The sequence below is a fragment of the Equus caballus genome, chromosome 28, assembly GCF_041296265.1.
Source record: "Equus caballus isolate H_3958 breed thoroughbred chromosome 28, TB-T2T, whole genome shotgun sequence".
NCBI classification, from domain to species: Eukaryota; Metazoa; Chordata; class Mammalia; order Perissodactyla; family Equidae; genus Equus; species Equus caballus.
In genome coordinates this window covers 31,354,387-31,376,130 of record NC_091711.1, presented here as the reverse complement: position 1 = coordinate 31,376,130, position 21,744 = coordinate 31,354,387, and the positions used below count along the sequence as shown (strand labels likewise).

General features: G+C 35.6%; 1 protein-coding gene across 3 annotated transcripts in view; it reads left to right on the top strand.

The window, feature by feature from the left end:
* WASHC3 (WASH complex subunit 3) overlaps window positions 1–21,744 on the top strand; it is a 43,412-nt gene that overhangs the window by 19,521 nt on the left and 2,147 nt on the right. For all 3 annotated transcript variants that reach the window (XM_001497456.5, XM_005606547.3, XM_023631061.2), the window contains exon 6: window positions 12,302–12,366. In XM_001497456.5, the coding sequence (XP_001497506.1) occupies window positions 12,302–12,366 (65 nt within the window). The remainder of the gene's footprint in view (window positions 1–12,301; window positions 12,367–21,744) is intronic.

Below are 21,744 nucleotides of genomic sequence, written 5' to 3'. Positions count from 1 at the left end.
CTTTCCAATGTCACAAGTACCAGTTCACAGAGAAGCCAGCAGTACCTTGCTTTTTGGTCTTTATACCTTTTTTTGTCACTCCTGGATTCCTGCTCTCTGAAAGATATAAGAATGATTACAGATCCAGAAAGTAGTTGTTCTCTGTGAGAACAATTTGGATGCCAGGAGTACACTCAGATATTTACTCTGTACTTCTGACATGTGCCATGGTGTAGTTTCTTAGCTAGTTTCTTAGCTTTGTCATGCAATCCTGTGTTACCATGTTCAGGATATGTCACCTCTCAAAGCCTCATTCCCTCATACATAAAATGAGATCTGAAGTTCTCTCTAGATTTATGATCTATTAATTGATCCCCAAATTTGGATCTCATTATTAATGAATGTTCCTGGAACCCACCTGCTGGCATTTTCTGATTTTTTTACACAAGATTTTTCAGTGAGTAATACTGTTGTGTTCCAAATGTGGCAGATAATTGATTCTGATTTAGTGTTTGTTGTCATAATAGTGCAGCACAAGCCTTTACTAAGTTACATATTGCTTTTATAACTTAACTGGAATTGTGTACATAGATCACTTTTCCAACAACTCTCCCCTTTTTACTGGCAGAGCTTGGTGAATCCTTTGCCAGTAATAAATTGTGCATTGGGAAAGTCCGACTTCCACATTAAGAAGCTAATGACTTGTATTTTTTGAAACCATATTTGCCAAAACAGTCTCTTCGGACCCTTAGACTTTTTTAAAGTTCTATTTTCTTTGGCTGGCTTAAAATGTGAATTGAATAATCTCCTTGGTTCTGGTGGTTCTGATGCATCTGTTGCCAGCAGTGGATGTCAGCCTTGGGGAAATGTGACTTCCATTACTTAAAGATAAAGAATCGCCACTGATTGTTAAAGATGTTCGTCAAGAAGTTGTGCACCTTGGATGTGGGGAAACTAATCAAGCATGAAGAGGAGTGCTCTTTAGATAAGGTGTAGTTTTTATAAGATCAATTAAAGGCTTTAAAACCTCTTTTGGGATATAACCCCAGTGTGACTTTGCACGGTCTAGAGAGTTCTGGGGTAGGTTCTTCATCACTGATCAACAGTGTAGTCAAAAGGAGGAGCTGCTGGTTCATATATAGTCAAAGCTGTGGAAAACACTGGTACAAATTTAGTTTAACAACTATATGCTATTTCTTTTTTCATTGCTTTTTTTAAAAAAAATCTTATTGAGGTCATAATAGTTTATAACGTGAAATTTCAGTTGTACATTATTTTTTGTCAGTCACCTTATATATATATATGTGCCCCTTCACTCCTCGTGCCCATCTCCCAACCCCCTTCCCCTCTGGTAACCATTAAGCTGTTCTCTTTGGCCGTATGTTAGTTTATCGTCCACATATGAGTAAAATCATACAGTGTTTGTCTTTCTCTGTCTGGCTTATCTCACTTAACATAATACCCTTTAGGTCCATCCATGTTGTTGTGAATCAGATGATTTTGTCTTTTTTATGGCTGAGTAGTATTCCATTGTGTGTATATATACACCACACCTTCTTTATCCATTCTTCAGTCAATGGGCACTTGGGTTGCTTCCATGTCTTGGCTATTGTGAATAATGCTGCAATGAACATAGGGGTGCGTTAAGTCTCTTTGAATTGTTGATTTCAAGTTCTTTGGATAAATACCCAGTAGTAGGATAGCTGGGTTGTATGGTATTTCTATTTTTAACTTTTTGAGAAATCTCCATACTGTTTCTTTTTTCATTCCTTTTTATCTCTGTAGGTATTATAATATTAATATGTGTTTTTTGTAATACCTGAAAATTACTAATCAATGTCAAGGTCAGTATTTTTGGAGTACATAAAGGTTTGGGGGGGAACAACTTTTTGTGGTGTTTTAGCATCATGCTGTTCATTGAAGATAAAAGCTGCATGTACAATAATTGATTTCCCACACATCTGAATGTGAATAAAGAAAAGATACAAGTGAACATTTGTCTTTTTAATTAATTGCGTAATTTAGCCAACTCCGAAAATCGAAAAGGGAAAATATCTTATCTTTCCCATCAACTAAGTGGTCAGCCGGATCCATTGGACAACAACTAAAAGAAACAAAGCTTAGCAGAATGGTAGACTGTGTGAGTAGTAACTCTGAGTTGGGATAAGTGGAACTCAAGTGACCTCAGTTCTCCTCCTTGCCCTACATTCTATCTTACTTCAAATGCAAGAAGGATAGCGATTTCCCCTAAGGGAGAAAACCTTGACAGCTACCAGTTGGGAACCCCTAAGGTGTACTTATGCTTTGCCATGGCCTGAGTATCTGGAAAACCTAGAAACAGATAACTTTTTGTTGTATGCTTGGCAAAAAAACTACCAAAATAACTTATTCTCTGCTAAAGTGAGTGAACTAGCCTCTAAGGAAACCATGCGTCAAGAATTATTATGCTGGTTTTACAGGTTATGATTTTTCAGTATTTTGGCTGCCTTTGGAACCCTTCTCAAGTTGCCTTGAAAGTTAGGGAGCTCAGAACCAGTCATACTATGTACACATTTAATGTTGAGAAGTATTGGTTTTAATTGATATATTTACCCTTTTGTTTTTTCTTTGCTATTTTATTTTTCTTATGTACGTTTGTTAGAGGGCAGTAAACAATATAGCTAAGTTCAGCTTTTAAATTTCTTGCTTTTCCTGATGTATTTGTTTTCCTGATTTCTTGTTTTCCTTAGAACACTGAAAGAAAAACATGTAATGGGCAGCTACTACTAAGTTAGATGGTTGTCAATATCCATTTGGTAATATTATATGCGCCTACCTTGATTCTTATCTATTCCTCATATATTCTTCGCTAATACCACTTTTGCCATAGTTAGATTGCTCAGAATATTTTAATACTGATATCATATATTTTTCATTATAGCTATCCTTCGGTGGCATTCAATTGCCATGAAAGTGTTAATTTGTGAATAATTTCTTTCCAGGAACTAGCTGTTTAACCGTAACTATTTCTATTTATGGTGCTTTTAGTCTCTGGAAAAAATATATGTTGAATTGTGAACCTCAGGAGGGTTTGGAATTCTCCATCATATTTGAAGAATAGTCACATACCAACAAGCTGGTGTACACAGATGCCAGTCTCCATTAGAGCTGTAGGAGAATATTTGGCTATTGTACACTTGAATTCTTTTAATAATATATCAGAGTATTAAAAATTAATTTCGATTAAAAGCAATTTTAAAGGGGAAGTAAGTGAAACATAAGAGAATTGAGAATGCAAAATAATCTTCTTTGAAAAATAATTTATAAGGTAATAAATTTAAGATGCTAAATTTGCCACTCAGTTTTTCTTAAGCATAAAAGTATGTTTGAAGAGAATATATTTATTTAGGAATTTATTCTCCATAACATATTTTTGTGTCATTGGTATCATAATTAAATTAATTTAGATAATATATAGGGTGGCTTATCTGAAACAGCCCTTTCAAGCCAAAGCATTTAATTCTTTATTTCAGTTTATTTATTTGCTAAGTGCCAATAAAATTTCCTTCATGTGCCTTAAAGTCACTATAGCACCAGACCTCTGTACACCTCTTCCTACAGAAGAAAGAAAGAGAGAGGGTATAAGCAAGCAAGCAAGCAGAGGGGAGGGAACTTTTAGAGCTTAAGGTAGTTTTAAATTTCATAGGAATTTCCTTTAAGTGATATATAAAATGATAACCAACAAAAACAGGGGCATTTCGCAGAAAAATGTTTTTAACTTCTGACTTCATATCTTTCATTCTAACTTCTTGAAACAACTCTTTAACCTTTACTTTAGAAGTTGAGACAAAAGGAAGAGTAGTAGTAAGTTTCATAAGGAAGCTTTTGAAGATAGAAACTAACAATGGCAGTTTTTATACTTGCTGAAATTGTATGGTATAGTTCTTTTGCTTTGATCCAACTATAATTTTTCTGTTACCCGACTTTGATTTCTCATTGCCCTTCTGTCCTCCTTTCCTCCTCACCACATCTTCCAGAAATCAGGAGCTTCACATAGAGGTTTTCCAAACTGGTAAGGAGGGAATGAATAGAAATGTAAATAATGCAGTTACTTAGATTTATTTACTCTTTTAGAAATATCGTGATTCTCACCTTAACTATAAATTTGTTTGTCTAAGATTGTGGTTAATTAATGGGAAAAAAAAAGTAAAGACCAGAGGAGCAGTAAGCTAAAATAAGAAAGTGGGCTCATCTCAGGTGAGAGAGAAGTGTTGTAGAGATTTTAGAGACTATCAACTTGAGGAAGGCATTTTAGTACCATATTTGGACAAGGATCTCAGATAGTGTAAGCATTCATAGTGGGGTAGACGGTCCTGGTGCAGAAGATAATTTGTCTTGAATGGATCACAGCACTGTAAGATGCAACAACGTATTCATTTGTAAGTTAATTTTTTGGTAAGGATTATTTTACAATTTAGAGGAAATGCTAATATATTAATTGTATGTTTTAAAAGGAAATAAAATAGATTTCAAAATAGCAAATTTTATTGGGAAAAATGAATGAAAATTAGATATTCCTCTACCTGAAGATATCTACATCTTTTGTATTTATCTTAACACTACAATTTTTTAAAAATCTCCAGACTTAAATACAACTTGCCAAAGTTTTTCATAATATAATACAGCATCCTAATTTTTCTTGTTCTTTTCCTATCGCAAGTTCACAAATGACTTTTATTCACTTAGTTGGTTAGACCATATGCTGATGACATGTTGATATCAGATTCAGGACCCTTCAGGTGGTTCCATGTAGCCACATGGAATGCCTAATCCTGGCCATCTCTCTTTAAATGAGTACCTATGGATCCCTAAGGCTGTTGAATGAGAGACTCTTAATACACCAGTTCAAACACATTACCACTGTTGGAGAATTAGTTCAGAAATGAATTTTCTGTGATTTCAGACTAGTGGAATCAAGTCTATAGTTAACTACTAAGAATTCTATTCTTTATAACTTTTCTTGCTATATTTGGGGATATTTCTTTAAATCCTCTTGAATAGGTACACACAGTAATAAGCTTTCAAAAACTGATCAAAAGACCATCTTAACTTATTACACTTTTAATTTAAGTAGCAAATTTCAAAATGATTTGCCATAAAGATTCTTTGAAAGGTTTTATTCCTAGAAAGTAAAAGTATAATTAAATTTGGAAAATTCTAATTAAGACATGTTTTAAAGAACAATTATCATTTGAGTGAAATGAGGTATAGCAAAGCTATAATGTAGCTGAGGTATTCATAATGGAATTATAACATTAATTACTCTATCAAAGCAAGGCTTTAAATTTTAGATAATGTTTTTGCATTATACTGGAGGGAGGAAAATGGGTCTTCCACAGCACCAAATTACTCTTGTCACCAAATACTTCAGTATCTACGAAATGCAAAGAAAACACGTTTTTGGTCGTTACCACCTAATATTTATCATGTTGCAAGAATATCCAGGAGAAAAATCAATCACATCAGGAAATTGATGCAGCTATATTTTGAATTGTCTCATAACAATAGATCCCTAACTTTCTAAAATAATTTCTTTAAAGGTTTTTCTTGATAGGCATTTAGGTTAACCTTAGTTCCCATGCCTAAAAGGCACAAGTGGAACTGCTAACGTATTCATTTTACAAATAAAGTAGTAGTAACTGCCATACTAACTTCTTGGGGCCCTGGTCATGGCCGTTGTCATTTTTGTCCATTTTACCATGTGATTTGTTCCTTCATCTTTAAAGATATCTGATGGACAGTCAGTGAGAAGTACTTTCTCCCTGTGAAACTGATCTCTTGAGATCATCTCTGAAAAAGAAATAATTTACTGTTAGCTCCATGGAAACCACTAGTCAAGATTTGAAAGCCTCTTTTTTGCCCACATATTTAGGTTCAAATTAACAATCTAGGAGGCAACAGTATCAGAGTCTAGCATTTTCTAAATCTGTACAGTCATTAGAAATAAAGCTTCCCTTTTTTTAGATAGCCATATTCATTTTACAGTGATTAAGAGATTTATTTAAATTAATTTGGTATCCCCTCACGGAAACATTCCAGAAAGAGAAAAGATTATTGAATATGTGCTTGCTTTTGTGTTTTGATTTGTTCAGTAAACATTTATCCATTATATAGAATGTTTCATCTGAAAATTTTATCCTAAATACAACACCCTACTAATATATTTCATAAAATGCAGTATAGATATTTTCAATATATCATTATAGAAAGACAGGAAGCAAATAAATGGTTGAGTCCATTTCACTAAGTTAGAATTTAAGTAAAAGGAACCTAATTGGGGAACTGGCTACCATTTTCTTACCCATATCATCTTTTCAACTTCTACTCATTCCCTCTCCCTGCAAATAAAAAAAGTGCTATTCACCTATCAACTTAATGGATCCTTTTATTATTGTTGACCTAGGTGAGGAAAAAAACTTCATAAACTTCATATTTTCCATCTTTCATAACTGAATTGTTGTGATTCAAGCTCATAAACTGAGAGGAAAAACTCTAAAATATAAGGAGCATTTTTTGTTATTTTAAAAAAGGAAGTCATTTATCTCTATTAGATTGAGTAAGAGGATTTTCCCCCCCTTCTAATCTAAAACTTTAGGAAAATTTCAACCTGGGTTATAAAGGGATTTTGTAGTTTTGCTTCTATTAACACAATAACAAATAAATGTAAATATTGGCAGTCCTATAAACCTGCATACAGTTTTTCTGTTATAAGAAACTAGTATTTAACTATTAGTGTTGCCATCATAATTTCATTACTGTGGCTTCTTGACACACTTTCTCCAGTGACGCAAATACAGACGTGATTTTTTGGAACATCAGCCTTATGGCTGCCTTCTCTCTTCTTCATTACTTATGTTGGACAAACTGCCATTATCACTTGCCAAAAATAATCCCACAGTTCAGTCAACTTCAGTTTTGAGGTCTCTCATGTCCTCCTTAGACCACCAGTAGCTTTGTCTCTTGGAGATCAGAAATTGGACACTTCTTTTTGATGTTTAACAAACCAGGCTCTGTTCCTTAACCTCTAAGGAAGAATATAACAAAACAACAACTTTTCTAAGCAACATCACTGGAAACAGAGCAGCAAATCCCTTTGGAATGCATCCTTTGGAACACAAGCCAAGTTATTTTTGTATCAAGCTTTATGAGATTTGTATTACGGTGATGATAATAGTAAAATCTCTAATAGGGTAAGATATTATATATATTTTCCTTTATCTATATCCATATACAGAAATTATTAAAGACCCATCAAATTTTGGTAAATCTGTATTCTTTTGCTGTAACCAGCTTCAAGAAACTAAGGGTAAAATATGGAGCTTATAGATTCAGCCTCTGTTATAGTTATAATATAACCAATTCCATGAAACTAATGTTAAAATAGGAAGCTTATCTAATTCCACCAACTTCCCTGTTCCCCTTTCCTCCCTTCCCACCCACTGCCTCCCTCTGCCCCGCTGCCCCCCCATACACTGCTATATTTTAGGAAATGTTTTTTTCAACTTTATTTCTCCTCCTTTCTGTTTTCTCGGCTTTGTAACTTATTTGTACAACCTTTTCTGGTGATATCCTGTGGATTATGCTAAAGTGTAATAAATAAATCACATAGTTGAGTTTGTAGAAAGACCTTATGCCATCAAACCATAATTAATAGAAACTGAGGATCTTTTTAAAGAGTCTGGCATTAGCTCTGCTCTTTTTCCCATTTCTCCTTAGCACTTCAGTGTTTTTTTATGAAATATTTCAAACTCCTGACTTTCCCTGTTATACTAAATAATTGAGTGGCATTTAATTATCTAGTAAAATTCCCAACCTTGTTGTTCAAGTAGTCAGCTTTCTCCTCTACCATTAAAATAATGTTAATTTTATTATTAGGTAATTATTGAGAGCATTTTATTTAAAAATCTTTCTTTCAAGTCTTAGTTCCAGGTGATATATTTTAAAAGTGGTGCAAGTTTTAATCTCATGCTTACTTTATTCCAAGTTTTAAGAGTCTGTTCACACTAGATGCCCCTAAGCGAGTAACTGCTTGTTTTTTTCTGTCTTTCATTTATCCTTTAACTTCATAAACTAACAAAAGGCCCAAAGTTTTACCTTCCTCCTTCTTTGTCTTCCAAACCTACCATATTTCACTTTTCGGAATACCTTAAAGGGTGATCTGTGGAACGGTGTTACTTCAGGAGTATGATTTGGAAGAGAATTCTATGGTTCTATTTATTTTTATCCATCTAATATTTAGAATGCACTTAAGTGGCCATTGTTATCTGAGTCTTAATAGATGACATTTTACTAATTTATAACATGAAACATAACAGTTATGAAGATGTATGTAAGTGGGCCTGTAAATGACAGCCTTGCCTTTGCTACCTCTCAAGAGAGAGAGTCTCCTCGGTAACCTATAAATTTGAAAGAAAGGCTTTCCTTTCCCAGCCGGCTCTAACCTAGCAAGCTGTAGAGAACTTGGACTTTTTCTCCTCCATAGCCAAGATAAGTAAGGTTGTAGAAGGCATCTTATGACTCTATATCTGTCTTTCCGGACATTTTTTAAAAGTAAATAAGAAATTTTTAACACATTTTCTGATTTTGGAAGTGAAAATTATAGTTAATAATGACCTGAATTTAATTTGGCAAGATCTGTAACATTTCTATGAGAGGTAGATAGATGGTCATTAACTTTGAAGCCTCTTCATATTGAGTCATGTTCCAATTCGTATAACCCATTTGACTCTCGTATTTTTACAAATGCTTGCCTGGACATAAACGCAGATTTTATTGGCTGAAATGTAAAATAAAATCAGCATTTGGGGGGAGGAAAATAGCTTGACGTGTATATATTCTTAAAAAACATGTTTGAGACAAGCTTATGTATGATAGATTAAAGATTTGTGTATTTTTCTATGTCTTTGTGTTTTTCATTTTAAATAAACTGCTATCTCATCTTCAACACTTAGCTCAGCAAATGTTCTGCTGGTCTTCAACTCAATCTGTCTTTCCTTGGGTCTAACATTGTTCATTACGCAGGCCTCTGTTATCAATTTCCTGATCGTATTGTGATTATCTGTTTAACATATCTGTTAGACTGTACTCCCTGAAGGCAGGGGTTGCTTATGTCTTTATTTTCTCAGCATAACACGCTGCCATAGTGATGTTAAACATTGAGATGTGGGATTGTGATATCAGAATTCTACTGCTAACCACAGTGAATTTACTCTTGACCACCCTGTAAGATTCCTGAGACCAGAAAACACACAAAGGACAACTCCAAAAGAAAGCAAGGAAACCTTAGCAGGGTTGGTGCCGAGAAACTTCAGAGTAGGGCTCTGAGAAATTAGACTGGAGCATCAGAGCTCCTAAGGGACCTCTGCTGTAGCTTAGGTTCAAAACTGAATGTCACAACTGGCTAGTGACATTTAGAGGACCAAAGGGAAGAGTGTGCAACAGCAATAGAGAGGTGGTTGAGCTTTTTCCCATGTGTGCCCTGGCTCAGCTTGCCCCTTCTGCCACATGGGTTGAAGAGATATAAGGCAGAGGTCCCAACCATGTGTACAACCTTTTAAAGCACAGTGACCCCGTTCACTTACTTTTGAAGATGATATAATCAAGGTGCCCAAATTTAACACATCACATTAGTGTTTGCTCATCTTTTGGGATGATGTGAAGAGGAGGAGTTGACAAAGAGGCTTGATTGCCTCTTCTCCCCTTAGAGCTTTATAAGTGAGCTTTCAGTAAATGTTTATTTATCCATCAAATCAGTTCCCTTTTCAAGTAAATTTGTATTTCTGACATATGCTTTTCTTACTGTTTTGACGTTCTTGTGTCGAACTTTGAAATTCACATGTTCTCAATGTTTTTGTGACTTACACACTTTTAGAATTATCATTACTTAGTGTTTGTATTGGTGTAGGGAAGATCTGTAATATAGGCCCAGGAGAGTTCTTGAATTCTATTTGACCTTTGCACATAATGTGTCCAAATAGAATTGGACCATTTGCTTATGAAAAGAACATTAACATAGCTATACTTAAGAGTAGAAAGCTCTGAAATCTTTATTTGAAAAGACGTTTATTCATATTGTTAAGTATTCATTGTACCATTCCAGCCAAGACTTTAATCATTTGAGTTATCAATGTTTTCTTTCTTTTAGTGATATAAAGAAGAGTAAGAATATGATATCTGGCTTCTATAGAGCAGAATTAGTAATGGATAAGCTCCAGTGATTTAATTTGGGCTTATGTGGTATTGGATAGCACTGACTCCATTATGTCAGTTCAATATGTACCTTATTAGATTATTCAAGTGCTATGCACATGCTAATACAAAGGAAAATAAGAGCTGTTTCGAATAATGTTACATCTAAAAGATCTTGCTTTAAGTGGTAGTGGAGACATATAAAGGACTTTTTTTTTCTTTTTTTTGAGGATGATTAGCCCTTAGCTAACATCTGCCACCAGTCCTCCTCTTTTTTGCTGAGGAAGACAGGCCCTGAGCTAACATCTGTGCCCATCTTCCTCTACTTTATATGTAGGATGCCTGCGACAGCGTGGCTTGACAATCAGTGCATAGGTCCACACCCAGGATCCGAACCGGCGAACCCTAGGCCGCTGAAGCAGAACCTGTAAACTTACTGCTGTGCCACCAAGCGGGCTCCCATTATTTTTTTCTTTTTTTAGCTTCTGATTCTTTAAATTTTGTCCCTAGTTTTATTGAGAAATAATTGACATACATCACTGAATAAGTTTAAGGTGTACAGCATGATGGTTTTTGATTTACATATATTGTGAAGTGATTAACACAATAGCTTTAGTTAATACTCATCATCTTATATAGGTAAAATAAAAAGAAATTTTTCTCCTTGTGCTGAGAACTCCTGGGATCTACTCTCTTAACAACTTTCCTACATACCATACAGCAGTCTTAACTATAGTCATCATTTGGTACATTACGTGCCTAGTACTTATTTATCTTATAGCTGGAAGTTTGTACCTTTTGACCACCTTCCTCTTGTCCCACCCCCTGCCTCTGATAACAAATAAATCTGATCTCTTTTTTCGGTGAGTTTGATGTCTCTTTTTTTGGTTTTGTTTTGTTTTTTAGATTCTGCATATAAGTGAGATCATGCAGTATTTATCTTTCTTTGACTTATTTCCCTTAGCATCATCCCTTCATAGTCCATCTGTGTTGTTGCAAATGGTAGGATTTCCTGATTTTTTATGGCTGAATAATTTTCCATTATATTTATGTACCATAACTTCTTTATCCATTCATCCATCAATGGACACTTAGATTGTTTCCATGTCTTGGCTATTATAAATAATGCTACTATGAGCATAAGGATGTAGATATCTTTTCAAGTTAGCATTTTTATTTCTTTTGGATATATTCCTAGAACTGGAATTGCTGGGTCATATGGCAGTTCTCTTTTTAATTTTTTGAGGAACCTCCATTCTGTTTTCCGTAGTGGTTATGCCAATTTACAGTCCCACCAACAGTGCATAGGGGTTCCCTTTTCTCCACATCCAGCATTTGTTATCTCCTGTCTTTTTGATGATAGCCATTCTAATAGGTGTGAGGTGATATCTCACTGTGGTTTTAATTTGCATTTCTCTAATGACTAGTGATGGTGAGCATCTTTTCATGTACCTGTCGGCCACTTGTATATCTTCTTTTTAAAAAATGTGTATTCAGGTCCTTTGCCCATTTTTTAATTGCACTGTTTTTTGCTATTGAGTTGTATGAGTTCTTTATATACTTTGGATATTAACCTCTTATCAGATATATGGTTTGCAAATATTTTTTTCCCGTTCTGTCTGTTATCTTTTCACTTGTTGGTGTTTTCTTTTGCTCTGCAGAAGCTTTTTAGTTTGATGTAGTCCCACTTGTTTTTTTTTATTTTGTTACTTGTGCTTTAGTTGTGATTTCCATAAAATCATTACCAAGACCCATGTCAAGGAGCTTTTTTCCTATGTTTTCTTCTAGGAGTTTTATGGTTTCAGGTCTTAACATTTAAGTCTTTAATCCATTTTGAGTTAATTTTTCTAGGTGGTATGAGATCAAGGTCAAGTTTCATTCTTTTACGTGTGGATATCCAATTTTCCCAGCCCCATTTATTGAAGAGACTGTCTTTTCACCACTGAGTATTCTTGGCTTCCTTGTTAAATATTAGTTGACCTTATATGCTTGGGTTTATTTCTGGCCCTCAATTCTAGTCCATTGGTCTATTTGTCTATTTTTATGAAGGAGGCATTTTTAATAATTGAATTATTATCTTGTGTCCTTTGCTTAGGGTGTTCCAGTGATGGCAATAAGAAACAAAATGATATCAGAAGGACTAGACCCAGAACTTCTTGAGTAAGTAATTCTTCTAATGTAATGATATTTCTGCCAAGATGTTGAATTTATCAGTCAGAATAAAACATTTCAAGTTCTCCAGTTTTTTTCCCTATACAGTGTGTTATGGTTGAGGAAACCACCTTCATAAGTAGTGTCTCTGCTATGTTACAAAAATGAAAAATCTCCCCTGTGCCTTAGCATGTTTTAGGAGTAGTTTCATTAGAACAGTGATGAATCTATATATCCAAAAGAGAGGGAATTTGATGGCAGTTTTGTTGCGGTAGTGTCTATAAGAAGCAGTGTTTTTTCTCTTTCCATGCTACCTTTTCTTTTCTTTCTTTCGTTCTTTTAATTATCTACTAGACTTTTGTTTAAGACCTTAATATTCAGGAAATTTACTATACCATGACTTAGGTTGAGCCATGTTGAAAACTAAACAGGGTAAAGCCCCTCTAGGTCCACGTTAATGCTTATTATGAAACTAGATACCAGTTTACATGAGTTTTATAAAATATTTTTTGGGGAATTCTGAAAAATTCTGGCTCAGAAATTTGGCAATAATTTATTCCATCTAAGCAAACCTGGCTCATCCTGGATAAAATATATCTTAATGGATTGCTCAGAACTAGTCTGTTTTGCAAGTATATGGATACTTGTGAAGAGTCGTCACTGTTTGGGGTTTTAATTTACCCCAATGTATTAGGCTGTGTTATCCAGGCATTCATACTGTACTAGCAGTATATGCTGAAATTTTTCTTGGCTCTTAGCCCTTTAAGAAAATGTGTGCATTTTGGAGGTAAAACACCATAAAACAGTCTTCTTCTCATATTTTATCTTCCAAAATATGAAATTTAAGCAATTTTTTAAAGTCTGCAAGAACAGATTTCTAACATGTATCTATATTTAGTATATATTCAAGTAGCAAACAGTTCATGTACAATGACATGAATTGGTAATTTGAACTAAAGCATCTCCAGGATTTTTGGCATTTGTTCTGGAAGTTGTTTCTGATACACACTTTAGAAGCAGATGTACTGTGACATATATTTTAATATGAATTGAACATATGGGTCCAATCCATTTTGTTACTTGTTGGAATATATGTTATAAATATATTTAATGTTGACCATGACCTCTTTTGCTTCTGGAAATACACAGTAGACCTTCTGCAGTAAAAGAAAGCTAAAATGACCTTTAAAATGATGATTTTTCTCTCTAGAGAAAATGTAATAAATGGAAAACTAACAGCCCTATAAGCATCAACATATACTGGATATCCAATGTCTTTATCCCCTACTGGCTTCATTTCATAAGTAGGTTAGGCCAGCCCAGCCTAAACTTACTTCATAATCCTTTACTTCAACCAGCTACCCACACTAGTAAATTGAAAGTCATCCTTGATTATGCCCTCTTCGCTACCCCTTACTATGTCAGTTACTATGATTTTCTCATTTTTAATATATCTCACATCTGACCACATGCCTCCCTGCCCATTGCTCTTTAGTTCAAGCCCTCATCATTTCTCGTCTGAATTATTGTAATAGATCCTGATTGGTTTCCCTGTTCTCTTTCAATCTGTCAGCAGAGCCTTAGTAGATCTGTTCACACTTGATTCTTGCTTCAGATCTTTCTGTGACTCTCCACTGCCTTCAACATGTAGTCTAACATCTTAGAATTGCATATAAATGCTTTTATCATCAAGACCCAGATTCTCTCTCTAGCTTCATTTCTTGCCACTCTTCCCTACATCCCTGTCTCCTGCAGCTGTGGCAAACTACTCGCAGTTCTCTGAATGTATTATTTTCCTATTCTCTTTTGGTGTCTTTGAATGTTTTTTTCCTTTCCATGGAACTCCCTTCCCCCGTCTTATTGGCCTGGCTAATTTCATATTCTTCAAAACTCTATTTAGGCATCGCCACCTTAACAAGTCCATGGGTGACTACCAAGGAGAGAACCTCCAGCAGCCCCAATACTTCCTTGATGTATCTCATTTAGCAAGTTTGAGGTCATGTCATTGTCTGTAAATGTTGAGAAACATTTAGTTGCAAGGTGATGCCAAGTTTTAGGGTAGAATTCCAGTAACCGTTAACATTGCCTTACAGAAAAGCTGTTCCTCAACCACAGCCTGGAGCCTGAATTCTGACCCATTACCTCATATGTACATGCCGTTGGTCACACGGGGCACTGGTTGGAGTGGGGGTGACTCATTATAACCTATCACCACTACTACTAGAAAGCCAGCTCCAACAACATTTAGCCAGATATGATAAGTGGAATCAACTGCGTTGTTAAAGAGAATTCTGACAGTTTGGGAATCACGTTTACATAAATGTTAAGGAGGCTCACTTTGGGAGAAAAGTCTGAGATGGCGAAGAAGCAGAATATGTGACATCTGAGGGAAGGATATACTTTTATTTAGAATCTTAGGTACATATTAAGCTTCAACCAAGAACTTTCAGTAAAGATTGTTCTATTTTCTTTTAAAGTATAAACATAAACATACGAAAGTATATGCACTTTTTTTTATTAGCCTCAGATAGTAAGACAGACTCATATAACTGTTGGAAGAAACAGTTGGAAGAGACGATGTAGATCTGTCTGCACTGAGCAAAGAGCAAAACAGGCTGATGCAGAAATAGATACGGATCAGAAAATACATTGTTATGTGATTGGCTTGTGTCCATAAAAATTTGTAAGTTAAGAGTACGTAATTTTAAACTAAAACTGTTTATGTGATAAGAAAGAAGGGAGCCTAACTATTTTCCTATAAAAATGACTATCATTGAATTTTAGAAACTCTATAAAACTGAAGAAAATGGCTGATATTTACCAAATAAATAGTACTTGTTTGCTACTTTTAAGTGTTTAATTATTTTTAAAAATCCAAGTTATTGAAAGTAACAGTAGTTCTTAGATAACCAAGAATTAGTCATGTTTAACTTGTAAAAATTAGTTTCTAATGCCACTGAAATAAAAAGATATGTGAGAATACCTTTGTTGTCATCATACTCAAAAGAGTTTAAGGGGAAAGAAAAATGGAAATTTTATGGTTAATCGGTTTTAGTTTTGCATTCAGAAATATAGAACGGGTAAATTGTGCCATATAAATTCTTTCAGTCAGTGCCTAGATTTTCTTACCAGGAAAAAAAAAAAAAAAATCAAGTTTCTCCCCTATCCTGTTCTGTACTTACATTTATGTCCCAGAACTAAGGTTACTATCATTACCTAGTAATTACTACTTTTACTGCTTTAAGGTGCATAGACTAGCCTCTGGAACTGCCTATCAGCAGGAGATGAAATTCATGATGGTTAAGGCTCAGGCTAAGGCAGACTTTAGAAATGATCTGCTTCCTGGGGTTCAGATTCTGCCCTGCCACTTTCTAGCTATCTGACCCTGGACCTAATCTCTCTATGCACCGTTTCTCTCTGTGAAACTACTGTGCGGTTTCCTCATCAGAAAAATGGGAAATAGAAGAGTTGTTCAGACTAAGTAGGAGAATGATGTAAACAGTTAGCACAGCTCTGGACAAGCAGTAAATGTTCAATAAATGTTAGTTGTGATTTATGAATGTTTTAATGGAGGAATATGTGGAAAGTTCTAAACAATTGGATTTACCAGGCTTTGGCATCACAACTTGTTTCTAATCCTATAGTTGCCTGAATACCATTGTGTTTTCAACAAAGACATATATAATATACACAGAGTAGTTATCGTTCTGAATTACACTCTTTTCTCAAACTGAAAAATCTATATTTTAAACTTTGCGGTAAAGAACAGACTTCTGAAACTGAAATTCAGCTGGTCACACTCTAGTGTGAAGGTACAGTTTGTAGCATATTGATTTGGCTAAAGAAAGCATGTAATTGAGTTCAAATTACTGTGCAGGCTTTGAACAGAACCAGCACAGTTGGCATTTGTCCTGGAGATATCTATTTAAAAGACATTTACACCCTCCTCCCAGACTGTGGAATGACCTCTCATGTTTGCCAGAAATAAAAGTAACCACCTCAGCTTGCTTATCACTGAGACAGAGGGGATTTATTAATGTTAACCAAAAGGAGACTGGAAGGCAGGAAAACTTTCTGTTAATTATATTCAAGGCAAGTCAAGAAGATTTTCCTGCCCTGTAAGGGGATTTCTTATCTGCCAATGATCTTTGTCTACCTCCTGCTACACAACATAGTGGATTAAAGGTTGGGTTTCGGCTAGTTGAGGACTGAATAGACCCCAATTCCCCAGCTGGACAATTCCAAAAATAGATTTTTTTACAGGTTTCATTTTTTTTAGTTCTTGCTGAGCTAGGATCCCATTCAATGTAATTGCCAGTCCTCAGCCATTGGCTGGCAGACTGGCTAGACAGTATAGGACAGGAAAAAACAATGTCAAAAAAATTGTTGGTCTCCACTGTTGGAGACCTTGTTCACAAGAGTGAGAGAGAGAATAAAAATATCAAAGAGCTGGTTTTAAAAAGCAGCTGTGGTCTGCCAATGACTAGCAAAGAAGACATAGGGGAGCTGCTGGGAAGTAAAGAACCCCAAGATAAACAGCAGAAGCCCCTCTTAGCTAGGAAGCCTGCCTTTCTTTTTCTTTATGATATTAGGCACTACATTGTTCCCCTGGTTGCAGGAATCTACTTATCACAGCAAAGGACAGGATGTATCTACCTTGATGAGCATTCAGAAGAGAAAAGACCAAAGGATGTGTAGTTTAAGTAAATGTAATGCTGAAATAAGTCTTGCTACTATAATATCAAAGTCGAAATTGTCATTTTTTTTTTAACTACTTCAGAAGTCTTTTTATAGTCGGCGGATTCTCAGTTCTGGAATCTTAGCGTTTTGCTCTTAAGATCACCCGTTGCCATTTCGTAGAGCTCTGACAGAACACCACTAATGGACAACAGTGTCATGTGACATTATACCTTTATGTGTGCTATGCTTGATATTGAAAAGTGATTTGAATGATAACTACTGCACCCACTCCCACAGCCGCCTCCTCAGCAGTATTTTTACTAACAATGTTTTTGGTACTTAATCTGCTTTAAATTCAACTATTTCAAATTTAAGAAAATGAAAAATATTTAAAAACTATCTACATAAATAAATGTTTTTCTAAAGAATGTTTATATTTTTGTATCCTTAAAGTGACTACAGTTTTGAACACAAATATAAATCTCTCTTTAATGAAAACAAATTAAACCAATGATATTTGTATTTTAGAACTCTTTTCGTGTTCAGGATCACAGAAACCAATTAAAACCAGCTTCTGCAAATAGGGAAGGTATTGACTCATATAGCTGAGAAGTCTAAGTAGGACAGGATCAGGGGCTCAGTGTCATTAGTGCTGGCTGGCTGCCTGTCTGATGTTCTCTCTTTCCCAGCACCTCATTCCACTTTTTTTTTTTCCTGAGGAAGATTAGCCCTGAGCTAACATCTGCCACCACTCCTCTTTTTGCTGAGGAAGACTGGCCCTGAGCTAACATCCGTGACCATCTTCCTCTACTTTATATGTGGGACATCTACACTGCATGGCTTTGCCAAGCACTGCCATGTCTGCACCAGGGATCCGAACCAGCGAATACCGGGCTGCTGAAGCAGAACATGCAAACTTAACCACTGTGCCACCAGGCCAGCCTCTCATTCCACTTTTTTGTTGTTATTAGTGCCCTCAAGTAGATTCTGACTCCTAGTGCCCCTGTGTACAGCAGAGTGGAACCCGGCCTGGTCTTTTTGCACCATCCTCTCACCTTCCAACACTGTATCAGACAGTGCTCTGCTGCTATTCATAGGGTTTTCCTGGCAAATTTTTTCAGAAATGGATGACCAGTTCCTTCCTACATTCCACCTTTACTCCTTCGTATAATAACCCACTTCTCTCCTACTGCTGATGAGCTTCTGCCCTGAAGCCAAGGAATTAGCAATTGAAGGCTTTACTATTGCTAGTTTTTGCCAATTGAATGGAAACGAACCCATTCTTCTCCATAATGTGTAGCTCATTTCTAGGGAAACATTCACTTGGCCCTGCTTGCGTTATGTGCCCTCCCATAAATCAGTCTCTTCTCTCCAGGGGAGGGGATTCTTGTGATTGGCCAGGCCTGAGTCATGTGATTGAAACAAGGCAGGGGGAAGGGAGGGAATAAGGGCATCAGGGATTGTGGGTAACAGCTTTATTTGCTTCCCATAAATGGGAGAAAAGTGGTTGTCAGTAATAACCTTTGCATACAGCATCTAGGATGCTAAAAAGTACTGATTTGTGTATGTGTAGTCTTTCCTTCTCCTTTCTAAATTTTAGCTTATTTTTAGTTAAAGTCAACCTAGTAACTTCTTTGAAAATATCTGTTTTTTAAGATGATTTAGACTTAGAAATGAGTTTAAACTTAAACTTTTTAAAAATTTGCTTTTATTAAGACTTTTAATGATAATCTTGCTGCCACAAATTATATAAATATGCTTATTAAAATGTAGCTACCAGGCTAGTGTTTTTTATTGTAACCACTAAAGACTGAGATTTTTTTAAAAATATGCATGATGCATCATGAATATACTTCTGACATATGTTTTTCTGTATTTTGCTAATATACTTTTTTTTAGCATTCACTTCTATATTTAAAATATTGAGAGTTTTATAAAGTCCTCATTTCCAAATTTTAGTAGTGAAGTGTGTTTCCTTTGGATTATGCAAGCTAAACTTAAGGCTAGTAGTTAAAGTAGCAACCTTTCAAACGTGTTTAAAACTTGTTTCATGAAAAATGCTTAAAATGAAAGGGTCGTTTGTCATAGGATCAAGTAACAGCATTTCTGATCATAACATAGAAAGCCCAATTTCTGTTTCCGCTAAAAGAATATGAATATACAGTCTAGAAATGATGGTATTGTTACTATCATTACTATTACTATTGACATTTGTGTAAGGCTTTATAACATAAAATATTTTCATACATATTACCTCATCTGATTCTCATGGTTTCTTGAATTTTTCTTTTTTTATGTCTAAAGAGAACTAGTGTTTACTTTTTCTTTTGTTTTCATAGCAGTTCCAATTCAAAGTGGCATAAAGTTTATTTAAATGAATGAGGACAAACGATAACAAGTATTAGTGAGAATACAAAGAAATTGGAACTCTGTGCACTATTGGTGGGAATGTAAAATGATGTAAACAGTATGGTGGTTCCTCAAAAAATTAACCTTAGAATTGCCATGTGATCCATCAGTTCCACTTCTGGGTATGTAACCAAAGCAGCAAAAAGCAGGGACTTGAATAGATATTTGTATACCCATGTTCATAGCAGCATTATTCATAATAGCCAAAAGCTAGAAGCAACCCAAGTGTCCATCAAGAGCTGAGTGGATAAGTAAATGTGGTATATACATACAATGAAATATTACTCAGCCTTAGAAAGGAAGGAAATTCTGATACATACTACAAGATGGATGAACATTGAAGACATTATGATAAATGAAATAAGCCAGTCACAAAAAGACAAATATTGTATGATTCCACTTATGTGAGATACTTAGAATAGTCAAATTCATAGAAACAAAGTAGAATAGTGGTCGCTAGAGACTAGAAGCAGAGAGGAATGAGAAGCTATTGTTTAATGGATACAGAGTTTCAGTTTTTCAAGATGAAAGGAGTTCTGGAGATCAGTAGTGGTGATGATTACACAAAAATGTGAATGTCCTTAACACCAATAAACTGTACACTTAAAAATGGTTAAGATGGTAAAATATGTGTTATATATATTTTACCACAATAAAGAAAATGAAAAATAAGAATAGTGAATAGGACAGACATTAACCCGTGTTGGCGAGGATATAGACAAATTGGAACCCTCTTATATTGCTGATGGGAATGTAAAATGAACATCCGCTGCAGAAACCATTTTGGCACTTCATTAAAAAGTTAAACAGGGGCCAGCCCAGTGGCACAGTGGTTAAGTGTGCACGTTCCGCTTCAGCCGTCCGGGGTTTGCCGGTTCGGATCCTGGGTGTGGACATGGCACCACTTGGCAAGCCATGCTGTGGCAGGCGTCCCACATATAAAGTGGAGGAAGATGGGCACGGATGTTAGCTCAGGGCCAGTCTTCCTCAGCAAAAAGAGGAGGATTGGCAGCAGATGTGAGCTCAGGGCTGATCTTCCTCAAAAAAAAAAAAGGTTAAACATAGGCGGCCAGCCCCATGATCAAGTGGTTAAAGTTCTAGGCACTCCACTTCAGTGGCCCAGGGTTCACCGCTTCAGATCCCAGGTGCAGACCTACTCCACTCATCAGACATGCTGTGGATGCGTCCCACATACGAAGTAGAGGAAGATTGGCACATATGTTAGCTGAGGGCTAATCTTCCTCAAGCAAAAAAGGAGAAGGATTGGCAATGGATGTTAGCTCAGAGCGGATCTTCCTCACACACACACAAAAAAGGTAAACATGGAGTTACCATACAACCCAGCAGTTCCACTCCTAGGTATATATGCAAGAGAACTGAAAACAAAAACTTGGACACAAATGTTCAGAACAGCATTATTCATAATAACCAAAAAGTGGAAACAAGCTAAATGTTCATCCAACTGATGAGTGGATAAGCAAAATGTGGTGTATCCACAGTGGGATAGTATTCACTATAAAAAGGAATGAAGTACTGATAAATGCTACAGCATAGACGAAACTTGACATTATGCTAAGTGAAAGAAGCCAGATACAAAGGCCAAATATTTTATAATCCCAGTTATAGGAAACGTCCTAAATAGGCAAATCCATAGATACAGAAAAGAAGATTAGCAGTTGCCAGGGGCTGAGGGTAAAAGAAAATGGAGTGTCTGCTGATGGGTATAGGGTTTCTTTTGAGGGTAATGAAAATGTTCTGGAATTAGACAGTGGTAATGTTTGCAAAACCTTGTGAATATACTAAAAAAACACTAATTTGTACACTTTAAAATGGTGAATTTTACGATATGTGAATTATATCTGAATTAAAAAATAAATGACTAAAGAATCCCCAGCTTAGTTGTGCAATTTCAGTGAAAACCTGTATTTCATATAACTTTTCTCTACCCTCCACCTGTTGCTCCTGCCAAATGGTCTAATCTCATCTACTGTGGCATCCCAATGTACCTTACGCTCTAGCTACCAAATGAATTGTAGTTCCCAAATGCAGCATGTCACACCATTCCCTTTTTTTTTTCTGTATTTAGAACACTCTCATCCACACTTAATCTCACCTTTTCCTTATCTGGCAAACCCCTACTCATATCCCAAAACCCTTCACAGGTGTCTCCACCTCTCTGGAACCTTCTCTGATCAACCCTAGTAGAGTGAATTACTTTTCTTTTCACAGAAGCATAGTTAGTACAACTGTATTTGTGTATATCACCCTGTGTAACAATAGTTTGTGTGCATTTCTGTC